This window comes from Benincasa hispida, chromosome 1, assembly GCF_027475165.1.
Source record: "Benincasa hispida cultivar pf3 chromosome 1, pf3_genome.v1.1, whole genome shotgun sequence".
In the NCBI taxonomy this organism is placed as follows: domain Eukaryota; kingdom Viridiplantae; phylum Streptophyta; class Magnoliopsida; order Cucurbitales; family Cucurbitaceae; genus Benincasa; species Benincasa hispida.
Window position 1 is genome coordinate 39,957,601 of NC_143478.1, and position 21,418 is coordinate 39,979,018.

A 21,418-nucleotide genomic window follows, 5' to 3' on the forward strand; every position below is an offset into this window, starting at 1 on the left:
CATGGTAGAAACTAACTATTACAAATTGAAAAGTTGAAAACTAAAACTCTGTTTAGTAACCATTTAGTTTTCTATTTTTTTTTTTTTTGAAAATTAAGCTTATACACTCCTTACACCTCCAAATTTCTTCATTTGTTATCTACTTTTTACCAATGATTTAAAAAAATTAAACTCAAATTTTGAAAACTAAAAAAAAAATAGCTTTTGATTTTTTTTTTCTTTTTGAAATTTGGCTAAGAACTCAACTATTATACTTAAAAAAGATACAAATCATTATTTAAAAAAAAAAATAGGTTTAATTTTCAAAAACCAAAAACTAAAAATGAAAGGGATACCTATTACAAGCTAAAATATAAGTAAAAGTAAAGAGCAGACTATATTTATAAGACCAAAAATGGTTTTTAACCAAGAATCAATATAGCAAGGGAATCTAGATAACGAACCTAATTACTTGAATACTTTATATTCAATCGAATGAAAATAGACCGAATCAACATATGGAGTAAACAAAAATATATTAATTTCACTTTAAACTTTAGATAATTATGTTTTAGTTTGGTTCATCTAGGAAGACATTTGAGTTAGTTGGCCGTAAACTCCAGTCGAATTCAATAAGAGGCAACTATTTGGATTGACGATCTAAGTACATTTTTTAAGCATTTAAAAAGTCAATCCAAACATGAACGGTTGTAGGTATATATTTTCTCTCATCTAAAATACATTTTTTAAAGTATATATGTGTGTATATATCACCCTCAATTCTCAGCCTTTTTCAACAAAACAAGGATTATAAACTTTAGTTCCCATCTTCACATTGACGCTTACATAGAATCCTTTTATTTGGAAAATTTGTAAACAAGACATGGTCCAAAAATATACATATATAAACCAAAGTCCAAGCTACCAGAAAAATAAACCAGGCTTTTACCAGTAGCTTACAATTCAGTTAGATCTCCTCTCTCATTCTGTAACTTAAAGCATTGATTAAGAACCACAGCAAAGTATGTTATTTAGAAGAGAATTTGGCCCAGAAGAGATGGTTAATTTGCCTGCCCTGCTGCATTTCTGTTCCAGGACAAATAGGATGGATCACCAAGAGGCCTGCAAAATAATCCAGTAAGAAGACTAAACATTAATCAAGTTATTGAATGTTGGAGAACTTCAAGTTTAGCAGATGAAATATTATCGAGCATTTCAAGCTAAATCGAACAGTTAAATATAATCATGTATCGCTATCTAAATCGCCTCAGATTTCCTTTACAGGAATATAACTTGTATTTGATATTTGTCACAAAGAATACAAAACGTCCATGGAGGGATATGAAATCTTAGCCTCAAACAATTGATAATAAATGAGGTACTAATTATATCGTGGGAAGAAATTATTATCCACCCCCTTTGAAGATCCTAATATCTCTCTCCAATCATATTTGAGAAAGACCACCAGTAGCAGTTGTCGGAAAAGACCTTTCCTCGATTATCACGGAGCCATTTGTTTGGGAACTTGATATAACTCTGAGGTACACACCAAGAGAGGACAAAGAGTTTCAAAGATATCGACCACCTACTATATCTTTGATACCATAAGCACCAACTTGATCATCAACATGATCATGAAAACCACAGCAAAAGCAAGAATTTAATTGAATATTTTACCAGCCCATATAGAGCTGGACAATTCGTATATTAGAGAATAGAAGTCGGGGTTGTCAAAACTCCATATTTAGAAATCTCTTTCTTTTAGGGATAAAAAACCTTTCGTTGAGAATAAAATAAAAGAATACATGGGTCACCAAAAAGACCAACCCACAAGAAAAAGAGTCTCTACAGAAGAGCCTCCAACCTTTAAATGCTTTGTAATCGAAGAAGAGTAATAAGGGACCACACATCAATCGGGTCCCTTTCCAATCCTCTAAAAACTTTATTATTCATCTCCCTCCAAAGATCTCTCAACAATGCATACACCCCGACATGCCACAAGAAACAAACTTTCTCCTTAAAAGGTGGATGAAGAAGAAACTCCTCAATCAAACCGATCAGGTCTCTTTGATAGGCCAGCTGAAAGCTAAACGTCTCAAAAAAAGAAAAACATAACACCAAAGAAACGTGTGAAGTAAAGGATACAACAAAACATACCAATCAACGAAGGCCAATTTCTCGAGAGCCAATCCAGTGTGTTTAAATTATTGTAAACAACCTGTCAGACAAAAAACTAAACCTTTTTTGAAGTGTTGATCTTCCAGATGGGCCTAAAGAAGAGTCTATAATGGGAAAAGAGTTCAATAAACAACAAAAGGAGCTGCATGAGAAGGCCCCAAAGACAGGAGGCTTCCCGTCCCTAAAACCAACATCCCCAATCAAAGACAGGAGAGGCATAATATCTGTTGTTTCCTAACGGTCAAAGGACGACATACTTGAACGAAAAAGAAATGAAGCTGTCAGACCAATCTAAGATATCATCCACAAAACAGCTTTTTAAGAAGGAAAGGTAGAAAAGATGAGAAATGAGTATAGAAGGGTATATCCCCCATCCACTAATTGTCCCAAAAATACATTTCTTTTCCCTCTCCCAAAACGCGATGGACAAGAGGAGAAAAAGAAGGGACCTTGAAATAAACATCCTTCCACAGATTTTTGTGTGTGCCTTTAAACTTGCCCAACAACCACTCAAAGGGGTGAGTCATATTTACAATGATCCTCCACCACAGCTAGCTACAATCAAGGGAGAAACACCAAAGCAATTTCGCTAAGAGGCTTTGTTATGAGTCCTTAAATTCCCTAGTTCAAGCCCTCTCGTGTTCACAGATTTTCCAATCATCTCCCAGCTCACAAGGGGCTCCTTTACCTTTGTCTACCTCTTCCTACAGGAAATTCCTCATAAGCTTCACTATACTTTTACAACCCGAACAGGGAACTCTAAAGAGGGAGAAATAGTACACTGGAATACCACTCAACATAGACCAACCTAATAAGGGTGAGTTTACTGCCTTTGGAGAAGAAGCTTCTCTTCCACGAAACCGTTCTCTTAAGGATGAAAATATCTCGATATAATGACGATATATCCGTGATATATCCGTAAAATCACACATTCGATAGAGATATTGGGGGGTGAGATCTTTTTTCTCCAAATTTCACAATATATCTCTGATATTACCGATATATCTCCAATATAACTTTTTGGGCTAATATCTTTCACAACTCAACAAAACCGTGGATATTTTGTGGATATATCGTGGAAATACCATGGATATTTCATCTACATGTCATTATCTCTATATATCACTTTTTTTTTTTCTTTTTCCAATATCAAGCTTTTTTACCTTTTTATAATTTTCAATCCAAAGCTTTCATTTTCAAAGAAATTAAATTTAGGGGAAAAAAACCCTTTGACCATGACCATAAAGCTGGTGGAGCAAGAATTAGCCCTTTCACGGGAGAATTTCAATTCACGAATGCCACACAAGACTCCAACCATGACCATAGAGTTGGTGGGCTAGGAATTGGGGCAATGGGACAATTTTTCATTCGTAGAAGATCCACACATGGTGGTGCTCAGACTAATGCTGACTCATTTGTTTCAACTTTCAAATATGGAGGGGATGAGTTTGAACAGTCAATATGGACATGGTCAATATGTTTATAATAATAGTGACTATGGTTATTCTCATAGTAACTACAGTCATTCATGTGATGGGGACAACTTCCTTGTGAAAGTGATGAACACTCAGACTTAGAGCCTTTATGTTATTTACATTCTTCAGACCATCCTCATTTGAATGAAACATAGTTTGATCCAAGATATCCTCCTATTGACATCATTGGGGTTGGTGTTGAGACTCATGAATGACATACTTCCAATTATGTTATAAATTTTTAACATACAATGACTTGAGAGCAATATTACTATTATTAAATGAATTATGCAAACATTGAGCTAGTACCTTTTAAATCATCTTTTTATTATTGAATCTTGTATTTGACCTTCATTTTGTATGACCTAGATTTTACTAATAAAATATTCAATTAATAATAATTTTTTCGATTTTCATTATTATCTATTATTCCATTATCAATCATATTTGACTTCTCATTATTGATTTATATGCTTAAAGTCATAGTTTATTACTTAAATAAGTTTGTTCTAAAATTTCATTAAAAAATTCACAACATTATATCAATCCATCGATATTTAAACATCTTTCGATATATCCGTAAATCTGACTCATCGATACTTACACTGATAATGATACTTTCGTCATTTCTTAATCTTGTCCACTACCAGATTCCTATCCAAGAGGAAGACCTAAATAAGAGGCGGGAAAGGGGGCCGATGCTACACCCCACAAAACCCATCATAAAACCAGCCCATCTTTCCATCTTTTCAAGGTCACAATTCACACTCATAATTTAGCTATTATCATATAAATGTCAACACCCATCCTGCTAAATGGCTTTAATATTGTCCACACTAAGTCTCGAGAAATCAAAAAGAGTTCAATGGCACCACCAATGATTCAAACCTAGTCTTCATGAACGCAACCTGAATCACACTACCGGTGACTACCTCTCCAAGGTAATTAAGATGAATTTGGAAAGATTCTTGTTTTGGAAGTGAAAAGAGCTTCTAACTCATTATAATCACTTTCAAATATTTAATGGTATCTGGTTAGAAAATCAAGTGATTTTCAAAATCTAGACAACATTCCACGAGAGATCATTAGTAATTCTTCTAAAAGTGAGAAAAGGGATTTCACTCAGAAATTATCATTTTCAAGAGTCATCCCAATTGCACATCCTGGAATGACGATTCGACCCTGTCCTTGGCCTCGGGGAGTGGCGAGCAGCACGGAACTCAGTCCAGCAATTGGAGAACCAGCCAAATTTATCTATGCCAAACTAGAAGTAACACAATGCAACACTGAGGATGATCTCAAGAAAGAACTCCCAAGTTCTTTGGAGAGGAGAAGAAACACTCATCTTGATCCCCACAAATCAAATGACTTCCTTCTTCAAGATCTTCCCCTTCTAAAAAAACATCAATTAGCTTTTCGATACTAGATACGAGCAGCTAGCAAGCACTGTATTTGGAAAAATGGACTATAAGAAGGTAGGTACTTTTCTACTTCCTTCAAAGGTAAATAGAGTTTCCTTAATATAATGAAATCTCCCCTAGTCAAAGGAGGTTATCAAAAAGTGCCCCAATTAGCACAAACATCTGAAATAGGAATCATTACAAAACAATTTGTTCAGCCTACACCGGGAGGCAGCCTAAAGGTAACATATAGTCGAGAGTAATACAAATCAGAACTAGGCAGGTTAAATCTAGGCAGGTTAAATAATCTCTGATTGTGATAAAGTCAATATTCCCCATTTGTAGATAGTTTTTGGCTCCAACTTTCTAGAGGGAATATTACTAATGTCTATAACCATGGAACTATGCTACCTATTCTTTTAAAACTTTCAAAATGCATCTTTTTTTTTTTTTTTTTGGTGTGTGTTCCCTTGCAAGGCACTTCCAAAGAAATAAAGAGCAGGCAAACTTACTTTTTAATGAAAGAACAACTTTCATTGAGAAAAAATGGAGGATACGAGGGCATACAAAAAAAACCAAGCCCACAAATACCCCACCAGAGAAAGGTATCTAACTAAGATGTTGCCTAGAGAATAATTGCAAAAAGTCTTTAAGACCGAAGCCCAAAAAGGAACATGGAACCTCATCAAGGATCAAATTTCACTAGGATCCCTATCCACACCTCTAAACACTCTATTGTTCATCTCTCCCAAAGATCCTACAACAAAGCACACTCTGGCAACCCACAAAAAACAATATTTCTCTTTGAAAGGTAGATGGAGAAGGAACTCCCAATCATCGCACAAACATCCTTCTGACGAGCCAACATAAAATCAAACTCTTGAAAGAAAGAATTTCACATAGAACTCGCAAAATGGCACTACTAGAGAAGGTGATCTAGGTTTTTCTCTATCTTCCAGAAAATGATACAACAAAAAGGACCCATTAACGTAGACATATTTCTCAAAAGCTTATCCATCGTATTCACAATATTGAGCAAAACTAGTCAAGTAAAGAACTTAACTTTCTTTGGTATCTTAACCCTCCCTAAAACATCGGAACCGACTCAATAACAGGAAAGGGATCCAATGAAAACCTAAAGGACTTAGAGAAAAACCTTCTATAGGATTTACGACTCCAAACATGAACATCCTATCTCCCAAGCTTAAAGTTAAACTCATCAAGTAGAGAGATAAGTGAGGCCACCTCCATCATTTACCTATCAGACAACAGATGACAGAAACCAAAGGACACAGAGCTCCCCGACCAAACCAAAAAATCAAACACTGAACAATTTGTAAAGAAAGACAAATGATATAACCGAGGAAATGCAGATGAGAGGAGTCTATCCCCCACCCATTGATCTTCTCAGAAATACGTTCCCTTACCTTCCCCCACAACAAAACAAATAAGACGGGAAAAAGATGGGAGCTCAAAAGAAATATCTTTCCAAAGATTTCAGTGCATGGTTTTAACCTCTTTTGCCACCCATTCAAAGGGATGGGGTCATGCTCCCTCACAATAATTCTATGCTACAAGGATTCGGACTCGAGGGAAAAATGACAAACCATTTAGCCAAGATACAAATTCACAGCTAAATAACGGGGCAGTTGCAGTTGCATTTATCATATTCTGTAGATTTCAGTCAAGTGAATATCTTTCCCTAAATTTTTAGCTATAGCAGTTATATTTAAGTTTAGAACTTAGAAGATTAATTAATCTCACCTTGGCTTGATGACGTACAGTAGTATGAAGGTTATCGCTAAAAACAAGCAGAGTCCTCCAACACTAAGATAAGCTATGCCTAGAAAATCATTCTTCCCACCAATCCAACTAGTGGTTGAAAGGACCAGCTTTTTTTTACCACCGAAGCTATAGGTATTATAGTTGTTTTCTATCACCACTGTTATTATATCATTAGCTTCAAAGTCTGCTTCTATCTTCCCATATAGTTTCCTGAAGGTGGGCAGTGCAGCTGTTCGCATCCAAACAATAAGATCCTCTTGCTGGCTCAGCTATTACACACAAAAAGGAAAGCATATTCAATCATTAACAAGAATCAAAGAGAGGTAAACAATAACATAATCAGAGCATCGACATGAGATGGTAGAATGCAAATTAAGCATACTCACAGGTATACTCTCATTTAGTGTTGCACCACCAATCAAACTCCCACTCTGGAAGTTTTTAGGATAGACATCAGATCCAAACTTCTTTTCTTGGTCACTTTTCCAGGCTATGTCCTTCTTGTTGACATGTAATGCCTTGTTCTCCATAGAAAAACCATATGTATCATTGAACAAACTCCAGGCGATGAGGCCACAAGGGACAATTGGAGCCCCTTTCCCAATGGTTGCTTCTGGTGCACATGTTTTTGTATTTGCCTCTGCCGCCTTGCTTCGTAATTGTTTATCACTTCTGCTTTTTACATAACTGATAATGTTTCATATGTCAAAAGAAACAGAAAAATATGTTAAAATAGAAGGGCAAGAACCGAAAAAGTTGATGAACACTTGATGTACACTTAAATAAGCAGGTAGGCACAAGTATCAGTTGACATGTAACACGATTTCCACACTTCAATCCCAATAACATGACTAAAAAACAATAACAGAAAGAGCTCTCCAGAATGATTTAAGAAACTGCATGATACTTTTTAGTGCCATAGTTTTTATGGCTTACTTTCATAGTAAAAAAAATGAATTAATAAAAATAAATATAAATTACTTTGTTAGTCCCCAAGGTTTAGGTAATAGTTATTGTTGGAAATAAGGGACTTAGTTGATTGTTTATGGTCCCGGACATATTATAGTTATTTACTTTACCCTATTTTTATTTCCTTTTTTGTATTTAGGCTTGTTGGAGCCTATAAATAAGAATCATCTTGTATCTCTCATATTATGTAAAAATTAATAAAATGGAGATTCTCTATCATGGTTTTTTCTCCATGTTCTAGGGTTTTCTACGTAAACCTTGTGTCTCCTCTTTCTCTTTCTCTTTTAACATAGTATCAGAGCGTAGTGACAAAACCCTAGCCACCATCAGCGAAAACCAACCGGTGCAAGATAACCTTAGTGTTGCACCAACACCGCTTCCCCCACAGCCGCTGATAGAGCCTCCAACCGTCGCCGCCACTGCCGTTCAGATCGTCATTGACTAGTATCTTTGATTGCTGCAAATACATCCTCAATAGCAGCCGATCGGGAACCCTAGTGCCGCCAGCTGGCGTCCTGCCGTTGCTGCCTTTGGTCCCACTGCCGCCAACCACTTCATCCAACTGCTGGAATCTGAAGCCGATGCTATTGGATCTTCCACACATCACCGAGGCAAGTCCGTAATGGGGAGTGATGTGCTGCCAGCTGCCTATAACAGCTTGTTGTTGCCTGGGTTCCCCCATTTGCCGCCACCGAGCTATGAATATCACGGGTCCATGGGTCTTTCTCTGGCAATGGTTCAACAACAGTTAGCTGATCTTCAGATGAGTTTTCAACAACAAATCGCCACTCTTGGGGTAGCCCTAGGTGCTTCCAAAACCACAAACTTAAATTCAAGTGTATTGAATTCAGACGTTCTTTCCAATTTACCGATGTATCCATAGAATCTAGTAACCTCTTTCCCTACTTTAAATACTGCAAATTATTTGTCTGGTTCTATGGGAAATTTTACCGGCTTAATTGCAAGAGAAAAGTTAAATAGCCAGAATTATTTCTCCTAGTCTCGGTCTATTAAAATGGCCCTTGAAGGGCATCACAAGTTTGGTTATTTGATTGGCGAGATATCCAAACCTAGACCAGGGGATCCTCGAGAGCACATTTGGAAAGGAGGGGAATCCTCCCTCCTTGCTAAAATCACTACTGATTAATAGTATTGAAGCCTCATATAGGGAAACCATTGTTGTATGCTACCCCCACTCGAGATATTTGGGATGCTAATCAGAAATTATATTCAAAAAGGCAGAATGCATCTTGTCTTTACACTCTGTGCAAACAAGTTCACGAGTGCAAACAGGGGACGATGGATGTCACTTCGTACTTTAATAAGCTGTCCCTAATCTAGCCGGAGATGGACTTGTGTCGCGAAATTTATTTGGGACTATTCGTGTGGTGTCCAGTATTCCAAGATTGAGGAAGTAGATAAGGTATATGATTTCCTAGCTGAATTGAACTCCAAATTCGATGCAGTGCGAGGCCGTATACTGGGACATTGACCTATACCCTCTCTATGGAAGTGTGCTCTGAGGTTCACCTTGAGGAAGAAAGATTCAGTACTATGAACATCACTACTGTCACTAATTATGCTATTTTTAGTGCGAAATTATCTGGTAATAATGGTGACAAGCATAATGGGAAACAGACTCCATTGTGTAAACATTGCAACAAAAACCTTGGCATACAAAGGAACAGTGCTGAAAATTACATGGTAGACCACCGAATGGTGGAAGACGCCCTCCGATTGACAAGTCCAATCTCGGTCGTGCACTTGTAAGTGAGTCTGCGAATGCTTCCCAATCACAACCTCAGGTGAATTGTCCAACTGACTCTGTTGTCCCTTCTCTTGGGGCAATTGCTCAATTAGGTACATCACAACCCTTAAGTCTCCTAAGTATAAATAACAATAAACCATGGATACTTGATCCAGGGGCTACAGATCATTTAACTGGGTCATCTGTTAACTTCCTATCGTATCTTCCTTGTGCTGGTAATGAAAAGATCAGAATTGCAAAGGGGTCTTTTGCTCATATTGTGAGTAAAGGTCATATTTCTCCCTTCCATGGTTTAACTTTACAAAATGTGTTGCATGTACCTAAGATATCTTACAATTTACTATCTATTAGTAAGATAACCCGAGATCTAAATTGTCAAGTTGCCTTCTCACCGAATAATGTTTTCTTTCAGGACTTGAACTTGGAGAAGACAATTGGCACTGCCCAGCACAATAAGGGACTCTAATTCCTTGATGATGATGCTTCTTCTAGGAACAACTATAAGACTAGTTTGTTATCTTCGTATTTTTCAACTTTAGAAAAAGATTGTATGTTGTGGTATTTTCGCCTTGGTCATCCAAATTTTCAATATATGAAATTTTTAATTCCTCATTTATTTCATAAAGTTGATGTCTCTTCTCTTTCTTATGATGTGTGCAATCGTGCAAAACAACATAGGATCACCTTTCCCTCTCAACCTTACAGGCCTTCTCAGCCCTTTAATCTTATTCATAGTGACGTTTGGGGTCCTCTAGTGTTACCACCTCTTCAGGAAAACGTTGGGGGTCTTTCTTCTCATTGACAAATCAGAGGTTTTGTCAATATTTCAACAATTTTACACCACTATTGAGACTTAGTTCAATACTAAAATTGCTATTCTTCGAAGTGATAATGGTCGTGAATTTCTCAATAATACTCTTCATAAAGTTTTGTCTTCTAAAGGCATTGTTCACCAAAGTTCGTGTGCGTATACACCTCAACAGAATGGAGTGACTGAAAGGAAAAATCGTCACCTCCTCAAGGTTGCCCGGTCCCTCATGCTATCTACCTCTCTTCTATCTTATTTGTGGGGAGATGCAGTTCTTATTACAGCTCATCTTATTAATCGAATGTCTTCTCATGTTCTCCAATTCCAAACTCCTCTTGAATGCCTCAAGGAGTCATACCCAACCACATGACTCATTCCTGATGTTCCTCTCCGGGTTTTTGGGCGTTTTGTCTTTGTCCATAGTCATGGCCCTAACCAAACTATGTTTACCCTTGTGCTCAGAAATGTGTCTTCCTTGGATATCCTCTTCACCAGCGAGGTTATAAATGCTTCCATCCTTCTTCTCGGAAATACTTTATCTCCATGGATGTCCCATTCCTTGAGGATAAACCCTTCTTCCCTATTAGTCATCTTCAGGGGGAGAGTACTAGTGAAGAGACTAACTGGTCAACATCCTCAGTCCTTATTGATCTTCCTGAGCCCATCTTGAGTTCTCATGACACTGTTCTACCTACTAAACAGGTCCCTTGGCTAACATACTACAGAAAAAATCTCATAAAGGAAATTGTGTCCCCTACTGTTCCGCCGGCTCCGGTCCATGAGTCTGAACCAACACAAGCTCAAGGTACAACTGAGTATGTCCCTAATAATAATGATTTATGTGTTGAGGATGATATTGTGGATGAAACTGAGAATGACAAGACTAATATGTTAGTTCCAAAAAATAAGGGTGGTCGACAGTGACGAGACTACAATAGAAACACGAGAGAGTGAAATTCTACCTTAGCCTGAAACGTGTGATCAAAATCCTACTACGGGTGAGAAAACAGATGAAGTTAGATGAACCTGGGGATTATGATGCTTCTCTTGACATGCCAATTGCCTTGAAAAGGGGCACCACGTCTTGCACTAAGCATTCTATAAATAGCTTTCTATGTTACAGTAATTTGTCTTCTAAGTTCAGGGCTTTCACTACCAGTTTTGACATAGCAACAAAACCAAAAAACATACATGTGGCTACGGAGATTCCAAAGTTGAAGACTACCGTTATGGAAGAAATGAGAGCTCTTGAAAAGAATAATACGTGGGATTTCGTTACTCTCCCAAAAGGACATAAAACAATTGGGTGCAAATGGGTGTCCACTCTGAAGTATAAATCTAATGGTACTTTAGACAGGTACAAGGTCAAACTTGTAGCAAAAGGGTTTACTCAGACTTATGGGGTAGGCTATTCAAAAACTTTCTCCTGTAGTGAAGTTAAACACGATTCGGGTTCTTCTCTCTGTTGCAGTAAATAAAGATTGACCTCTCCACCAACTTGATGTGAAAAATGCCTTTTTAAATGGTGATTTAAAAGAAGAGGTGTATATGAGCCCTCCTCCAAGTTTTGAAACTCAGTTTGATCATCAGGTGTGTAAACTCAAGAAATCCTTGTATGGTCTAAAACAGTCCCTGAGAGTTTGGTTTGAAAGGTTTACTACCTTTGTTAAGTCTCAAGGGTTCACTCAGGGACACTCGGACCATACATTGTTCACAAAAAGGTTAGTGTCTGGGAAAATTGTTGTCCTAATCGGGTATGTGGATGATATCGTCTTGTCAAGAGATGATATTGATGAGATCACCAAACTGAAAAAGAAAAAAAAAGATGGAAAACGAGTTTGAAATCAAAGACCTCGGGAATCTAAAGTATTTCCTTGGAATGGAAGTGGCCAGATCAAGCGAAGGAATCTTTGTCTCACAATGGAAGTACACTCTTAACTTGTTAAAGGAAATAGGTATGAATAGATGTAGACCTGCTGATACTCCTATAGAATTGAATGCTAAATTGGGAGATTCTATTAACAAAGTTCCAATTGATAAAGAAAGGTATCAGCGTGTAGTGGGAAAGTTAATTTATTTATCACATACCAGACTAGACATTTTCTATGCTGTCGGTGTTGTCAGTCAGTTTATGCAAGCACCTTATGAAGAAGGTATGGAAGCTATGAATTGAATTCTGAGATATTTGAAAAACACTTCTGGTAAAGGTCTAATGTTTAGAAAAACTGACCGGAAATGCATTGAGGCCTATACCGACTCTAACTAGGCAGGATCAGTGACTGACAGATTGTCTACCTCATGGTACTGTACTTGTGTGGGGTAACCTAGTTACTTGGAGAAGTAAGAAGCAAAGTCTAGTTGCTAGAAGTAGCACAGAGGTTAAATATAGAGCTAGGATTTAGGAATTTGTGAAGAAACCTAGTTCAAGAAAGTACTGTCTGATCTTCGTCAAGATGGTGTCTTACCTATGAAACTCTATTGTGATAATAAAGCTGCTATAAGCATCGCCAATAATCCAAAACAACATGATCGAATGAAACATGTGGAGATTGACAGACACTTTATAAAAGAAAAACTGGACAATGGCAATATCTGTATTCCATATATTCCATCAAATCAAAAAGTTGCAGATGTTCTCACTAAAGGGTTACTCAGGCAAATTTGACTCTTGCATTAGCAAGTTGGGTCTGATTGATATCTACGCCTCAACTTGAGGGGGAGTGTTAGAAATAAGGGACTTAGTTGATTGTTTATAATCCTGGGGGTATTATAGTCATTTACTTTACCCTATTTTTTTTTTTCCTTTTTTGTATTTAGGCTTGTTGGAGCCTATAAATAAGAATCATCTTGTATCTCTCATATTATGTAAAAACTAATAAAACGGACTCTTTATCGTGGTTTTTTCTCTTTGTTCCAGGGTTTTCCACGTAAACCTTGTGTCTCTTCTTTCTCTCTTTCTCTCTTTTAACAGTTATGTTTGGTCCTTCAGGTTTCTAAGACTTTGAACTTTTGTCCCTATGTTTAAGAAATACTCCATTTTAACGTTGGATGAAAATGACATGGCATATTTTATTATAAAAAGCTGACATTGCAGCTTTAAAATTAAATAATAAAAACTCTCTCTTTCCCCCACCTCCTTCTGCTTCCCCTTCCCTAACATCACCGCTCCCACCGCTTTGGCCACCTATCATCTTTGCCCACAACCCCATCACGCCCTCTCTTTCTCTTTTCCCCTTCTCCCTCTCGTAGAACTGAAGGACCTCCACTAGCCTTTCAAGGCCCCTTAGCGAAGGCCTCAACCAATTTAGTAAAAGAAACATTTCATTGATAAATGAAATTAGGTGAACACCTCAAAACACCTAATGGTGATTACAAAATGAGATCGCCAATTGTTAAGTAAAAAAGATAAGATATAATATTTAAAAGAGTGCTTTGTTTTGCACAAAGAAGGCCGTTAACCAATTTAGTATCATCAATGATAAATAATTTATCAAAAGCAGCCTCCACAATTCTCTTCCAGAGCTTTGTTGCGACTTTTTCCAATTGGCTCTATTAACTTCACTATTTTCCAATCTTTGTGGAATTCTCGTATGCTATCAAGATAAGATGACGGGGTTGGAATATTCATGAAGTGCTTAAAGGGTGCCTAAAATTGAACCTCATATTTTTGGCAAAATGGAACCCAAGTATTTGCAAATGACCAAATGGTCAAATCTTCCCACATCTCAATTCAAATATGGATTGATCTCATCAACACCATCAATGACCAATCAAGATGCAAATTGTTGTCTAGATTAGAAGGAGCAGTATTTTCTAAAGCTCAAGGCGCAATAGAGGGCAATAGCCTCTCAGGCTTTTAGCTAAAGCTTTTTTTTTTTCTGTGAGGTGCAATATATACACACACACACAAACATGAGGATTTTGCATTGAAGGTTAGTAAATTTTATTTTCTAAAAGTAATGAAGAAAAAAGAAAACCCTAAATGCAAGAATTTTTGCATTTAGCGCTAATAAAAAGAAAAAAATAATGAAAAAGTCCCAAGAAACAAATAGAAGGCCAAATCATTTTTCAATTTTGTTGACTGAAGGTCAAAGGAATAAAATGAAGTATTTCCTGAACTCGAGGGAGGAAAGTGTAAAATTTTGAAACTTGGTAACTAAATGGAACAATTACCCAAACCTTAGGGACGAAAAAGGTAATTTTTCCTAAAAATAAAGGCATCCTCCCTTCTAAGCTCTATTCATATTCAAACAAGAAATATTTTTAAATGAACCCACTTCCTCCTTGTAGTGGAAAGCAGCCTCATAAACTTTAAAACATTCCTTAATTGCTTGCACCACTTTCTTCTCACATGTGCCACATGCGTATTTTAATGTATTATTTCCAGACAAGTAGAAACTAAAGAAACAGGTTTGAAGGCTGAGGGATTAGATAGAAATAATGTTACCATGATTGATAAGAAATGCATGAAGCAAGAGAAATAAGATAATAATACATAGTGGGCAAACCAAAGGAAGGCAAGAGATCAATAAATAAAAATCAAACTACATGACAAGAGTTGTAATCTTGATCAACAGATGCCTAACGAAGAAAAGTATGAATGAATTTCTTAACCTCCATTTTCCATTCTAGGTAAACTTAAAGCATAACTGTAAACAGATTAACAGCTTTAGTTCATTTCCTCCAGTTTGCTCCTTAAACTACAATTTTCATATCTTTACTTTTATAAATTAAATCACGCACTTCTTAACTTTAATAAAAAAGTTATATGACCTTACTTAGGATATGTTTCATAGATTGTACACCATATCCTTCATTTCTAAATAATAGGCTATACAACAGATTCTGTATTTCTTCTTCTCCAGATAAATAACACTCGATATTTCAATCATACATGAAAGGCTAGTTGCACATAATTCCATAAATGTCACAAATCATGAAATAAACAGCACCTGTTATTTGCTTATAAACAGTTTATTTCTCCCATATTCAAGACTCTAACAAGTTTTTTTTTTTTTTGTTGACTTCCACTTACCGTCGGTGATTTTGATAGAAGTTATCAAGCTGATAATAGATGAAAACCGGACCTTTCATTGGTTTAGGAACCTGAAAAGCATTAAGTTGGCTGAACTGTTTAAGACAGATAAATTAAGAGATAAATACGAAAAGGAACCAAAACCCAGTCTGCTTTTTAACAACAACAATAGAAACTGTACTTACAGTCAGCTTCCTGCTACAGGTTTTATTAGTTTTGCTGTCTTTAATAAACGTAAGAGGATTGCCGCGAAACTCAGAAGGAAGGCAATCATGGTCGTATTGATCCACAATTTCAACAACCTGTGTATCATGGAAAGCATATGGCTCAAGTTAAGCATTTAATACTGCAGCAATAAAGTAACAAATAAAAACTTCATAGTATCATATTTGCAAGGATGAGGCAGACGAGAGTGTACTTGTTCTGATGCAAATAAGGAAGCAATCCCTATGGGGATAAAGATAATGCCAACAGCAACGAAGGATGTTATAACCTGAAATCAAATAGTGACACTAAATAAAAAAGAGTGCATAATGCGACAACAGGGACTAGAGCAAAAAATAAATTCAAATGTTATTGAGGGATACCCATCCTGGTGTTAGAATTGGTTTGCAAGCAGGAAGCTCTTGCTGTGTAAATCTAGAATCTGCAATCAAATTAAAAGTAAAGTATGAGCACCGACCAATTGCCTATGACATTTCCAATAGAATTGACCTTACTTTAATAAGATATAACAGAAATACAGAACACCCCTAGAACAGAAATCTAGAACTCCATGACATGAGAATGAAGCATTCGAGTGGCTAACATTTAAAATGATTATAATGCAAAGATGCACAAACATGAATTCAGATGGACCCAGAAGCAGAAAAATAAAAAAAAAATAATAAATAAATAAATAAAATCCTACATAGGTGTTCTTCACATGAATTATATAAAAAATGCCCAAATAATGACGAACAAGTACGAGAACATAGGTTAAAAGGTAAACTTCCAAAAGATTAAACCAAAGATAGGAAGGGATTGTATACGGAAACCAAACAACCGTTAGCAATCAATATGGAAGAAAAATAAAACTTAAAGAAAAATACAGAAGTCCATAACATGAGAATGAGGCATAATAATGCTAGAATGAACGCATTTTAAACGAATATAATGCAAAGATGCAGAAACATTGCAGACCCAGAAGCACAAACCAAAAATTTTGCTCCACAGGAATGCTTCTCATAAACTTTACACAAAAAAAAACAACGAAGAAGTACAAAGAACATAGGCTGAGAGGTAAGATTCCAAGAGATTTATCCATAGAGAGGAAAAATCTTATACAAAAAACCTATATGACAAAACAGAATAATTCTTAAGAACAGTTATAAAAATTGACACGAACAGAACAAACAGAAACTAGGGGGAAATAGAGTAAATATATGACATTTTGGTTTCTTCGATTTCTTGGGTGGAGTGGACGAATCAGAATTTCCTTGCTGCATTCTACCCGCCGAGCTTGTTGCCCCGTGAGTATTATTCATTTCTACGCATCAAAACGAGGAGAACAAGGTTATTAATTGGCAATCTCATCTTTGACCAATTTCTATCCTCTTTTCTTTCGAAATCGAACAGTGGGTTACAATAAATTTTTATCTTTCCTTTATGGGTTGATCGATTCTGACAAAAGAAACATAATATTAAGGGGAAATTTGATTTGGGTATGGAGGAATCTCAAGAGAAAAGACAAAAAAAAAAAAAAAAAAAAAGAAGTTAAAAAGGCAATCACAGACCTGATCGATGAATCCCATCCGATCGGTGGCCCTTGCTTCACGAACCCACTTTCTTGTTTCGGTAATGCTACCAAAACATATCGCCCATTATCGAGATTTAGTGGAAGTAGTTTCGCGCGGTTTTCATATTTTTTCCTTTTTGTATTTTATTTCAAAAGAATATTTTATCGTGCCTATCTGTTTTTTTTTTTTTTTTTGGATTATTTTCAATTCTAATCAAGTTTTAGAAAATTAGAAATATTTTAGGGAGTTCTTAATGGATCTAGTGCTATTTTGGCATAGTAGTTCATAATTCGCACGTTAAATTTATAGTTTTATTTTAGTGCATAGAAAGAAAAAAATAAGTCTTGTACGTTATTTGACTCAAACAATTATAACGGTTTGATGAGAAAGAAAAAAAATAATGAAACTTTTGAATACAAAGCGTGTGACTGTACGTTCAAGCATAACTATGTCGTTAGATCATGATGTTTTATGTTTATGGTCTAGATATCACTTATACATGACAGGATATACAATTTCCTTCAAACCAAATAGTTATAATGTGGCAAATGACATGACTTTTCATTCAAACATATCTCCACTGTTAGATCGTAACATTTTCTTATAGATGTAGATCACACTCATACACGAAAGGATATACCACTTCATCCTGTACACCACTTCAATCCGAATAGATTACACATATGCACGAAAAAATACATCATTTCATCATATAACCACTTTGATTCGAATAATTGTAATTGTTGATGTCAAATTTTGGATAGAAAATACACTTGACCTTCACGCAACACCATATTTGATTGAATAGGAGATGAACGTGTCCTGCAAAAGAGAAAACTTTCACATCGATATGGTGCTTACCACATACACTCCGATGCTTAAGTCAGAGAGTGAAAGACTGTGGAAGCTAAAGAATTTGAGAGTAGGACTTCAGTTACCTCATATGAAGTTCTAATGATGTATTTAGAGAGAAAGTTGACCTAGGTTGGTCCCTAGGGTTTCAGAGTCGCCTGAGGGTAATTGGATAACCTACCGAGCCAAAGGTCATGACCAATTTCATGTTTGGCTAAGTTGAGGCCGAGCATCTTCCCCTAGGTCCAAAATGGGCCTAGGGCGATGTTTTGGGTCGGGGCATGTATAAGACATGCCCCTTTAGCTATTTAGCTAGGGTCGGCCTCAGCCAACATCTCCCCTTAGGCCCAAAATGGGCCTAGAACGATGCTTCAGACCGGGGCATGCATGGACATGCCCCTTTAGTTATTTTGTTAGAGTCGGCCTCAAGGCGAGCCCAAGGCCGAGCATGCAATTTGGGCTTTACCCTGGACTAACCATCTTCCTTAGGTCCATTTTGGGCCTAGGGTGCTAATATTTGCCCAAACATTGTTATTTATTAATTTTGCTGCTTCTATTCTTATTTTCTATCAATTATACCCTTTAGTCCAAAATCATCTAGACACATTAGCTCTCACTCTCATGTTGGGTCTCGAGGTTTAGCTACTTACAAGTATGAGCTAAACATTCTAGGTTCAACTTAAGAGTATAATTTCTTCTAACTTACACTTCTTTAATGACCCTATCAGTCGATTCTCAACGAGGCTGAGCTTCTCACTAATATCTATGTAAGGTACCCACAAATTGACCCATCAAACTTGTAAGGTTGATGTTGGGTACTTCTTCAAATCATGTTAGAAAGATAAAAATCGATTTCCTTAAGATTATAAGCACCTTTTTGAGAATGATGAAAATCAATTTTTTAAGAGGTGAGGTGGCCAGCAAGTGTCGATTTTGTCAAAGAGATGAAAATCAATTTCATTAATTGTTGGAGTTAATGTGCTAAATAGAGTGTATCTTGTAGTTTGTAAAGAAAAGTTATATGTCTAATAAAATAAAAGGTATTTTATTAATGTTTAAACTGCATTAATCAATCCAATAAATTAAGATCCAGAGTTGTTTTATGAAACTTAAACATGTATATGGAGACATATAGGTGGATCACGTTTAAGTGATAATCTCAACGGTCTGTAGTAGAAGGATAAGGCTAGGTATCTTATCCTTGTGACACTACGAATACAACCTGTTTTGTAGATGTTACAATTGTTGTAAAGTGTTACAAATGATCTGATTCTGATCGTTCATGTGGAGACATGCAAGCGGGGGTATTCTATATAAAGAGTTTGTATGAGACCGGACTGCGAATTGAATAGTCTCTTTATATAACACCGTTTCTAGAAGAGACTTACATTTTGCTAGGATGACCATAGGTGACTTGACCTTAATCTTGAGTGGGTTGTGAACTCTTGTCTATGAGGGCAATCCTTTGATTAGTCAACTTAACAAGCCTACCATTTTGGGGACTTGTCCGAGTAGGGAGCTGGGAACACAACAACACAAGATGAAATTCACTCATTTCTCGACTTTAGGGAAAGTAGAAAAATTACTCATTTAATAGTTGATTCCAGGTCTTGAACATTGAAGCCTCAACCTCTCACTAACCTGAGAGGTGTTAGTTTATATTTGGACTATAAACTATTTGTTTATTGGAGGAATCATTGGTATTTAAGGAGTTAGATGTAACTACAGGGGTAAAATAGAATTTTGACCCAACTATAGTTATGAGCAATTTATGAAGGGTCAACTGGCTATTGATCGGATATATCCATGGACACAGAAATGAAGCTACTGTTGGATTTTATGTCCTAAAACTCGTGGTTTGTAAACAATAAACTCATTTTGTAAATCGATAAAGTTATTATTGAATATATGAATTGCTTATTTCGTTTTAGAAATAAATCCAATAAACTAAAAGATCCATGACTATTAAATGAGTACTTGAACTTTATGTAGGAGACATAAAAGTAGATCAGGTTTAAGTAAATAGTCAAAATGATCTATAGTATACGAATAAGGTTGGGTGCCTTATTATGGTAACTATCGAAAGTGACCCACTCTATAGTTGTTACAAGGAGTAGTAATGTGTTACAAACGAAGTGATCCTGATTCGTTCACGTGGTCACGTGAGGAGTAGGGGTGTCCTGTGCAATGAGTTTGCATAAGATCGGACCAAGAAATAAGTCACTCTTACTTTATAACATTGTTTACTGTTTAAGACTGACTATTTCGTAGCGATGACCTACGTAACTTAACATTAATCTTGAGTTAACTATGAACTCCTGTTTATTCAGGATTATCCTTAAATTTTAATAGGTGAAGGTTGGCTCAACAGTGCCGACTCAATAAGCCTCCCATTTCAAGGGTAAGACTAGGTAGATAGCTGGGGACATAGGGTGCAAGGTGGAATTCACTCCCACCCGCTTTCGGGGATAGTAGAGAGGTTGTTCCCTTAAGTGCTGATTCTGAGTCTTGAACAAAGGGCTCCACCTCTCATTGGCCCGAGAGGGATTATGTTTGTTGATTGGATCACAAACAAATTGTTCACTAGAGGATCAGTGGAACTTAAGGAACAAGAGGTAATCTCGGGAGTAAAACAGTCATTTGACCCAATCGTTATTATGAACAACCTTACTAATCATGGTTATATGGAGTGGACACAATATATCTATAGTGAGGGAAGTGCAACTACTGGGCTTTAGTGGAGTGACTCGATAGTTAACGAATGAGGGTTAATTCAGTGTAAAAAGTTTACCAATTAATCTCAGATCGTTGAAGCCCATGATCTGTAGGTTCATTAGGTCCCCTACTAGCTCACAAACAGAATTAGCCTTAGAATAACGTGATAAGTTGATTTGAAACGTTCAAATTCGAATTAAAGGAATTAGTAATTATATGTGATATAATTTCACGTTTAATTTTGGAATTAAACGTAATTGGAGAATCGATTAATATATAAATATGATTTAAATATTAATTTCATGAATATGGATTAATAGTGATGGATTTGGTGACAAATTAATTTAATATTTGATATTAAATTAATTATTGAATTATTTTTTAAAAATTAATAAAATTTCAATTTTAATTAAAGAATTAAAATTGAAATTTTATTTTGATTTTGAAATTGAAATTCAAAAAGAAAAAAGAAAAAAAAAACTGGAAATTTGGAAAAACCCATAAAGTGAGATTTCTCCAATCAACTTCAAAGCACCTTAATCACCATAATCCACTAATTCCACCAAGTAGGTGGTGTCTTCATGGGATGAAGACTTCAAAACTTGGGTTGATGGTTTAAAATACAAAAGGGATTCAGCTGAAAATGAAATGTAATTGTTGAATTGTTGAAGTTTTT

At 36.1% G+C, this 21,418-nt stretch overlaps 1 protein-coding gene across 2 annotated transcripts; it reads right to left on the bottom strand.

The window, feature by feature from the left end:
• Positions 1-768: 768 nt before the first annotated feature.
• Positions 769-17,386, bottom strand: LOC120089010 (ALA-interacting subunit 5-like). Of its 2 annotated transcripts, XM_039046449.2 has the most exons (9): positions 17,173-17,386; positions 16,827-16,925; positions 15,985-16,043; positions 15,816-15,890; positions 15,583-15,699; positions 15,398-15,468; positions 7,204-7,504; positions 6,797-7,086; positions 769-1,101 (listed from the first exon to the last, which is right to left on the bottom strand). In XM_039046449.2, exons 2-9 carry the CDS (start codon positions 16,921-16,923, stop codon positions 1,041-1,043), a joined length of 1,071 nt encoding a protein of 356 aa, XP_038902377.1. In that variant the 5' UTR covers positions 16,924-16,925; positions 17,173-17,386; the 3' UTR covers positions 769-1,040. The 2 variants fall into 2 exon arrangements, with proteins under 2 accessions (XP_038902377.1, XP_038902382.1); XM_039046454.2 differs by lacking the exon at positions 17,173-17,386 and having other exon boundaries at positions 16,827-17,154.
• Between the last annotated feature and the right edge of the window lie 4,032 nt (positions 17,387-21,418).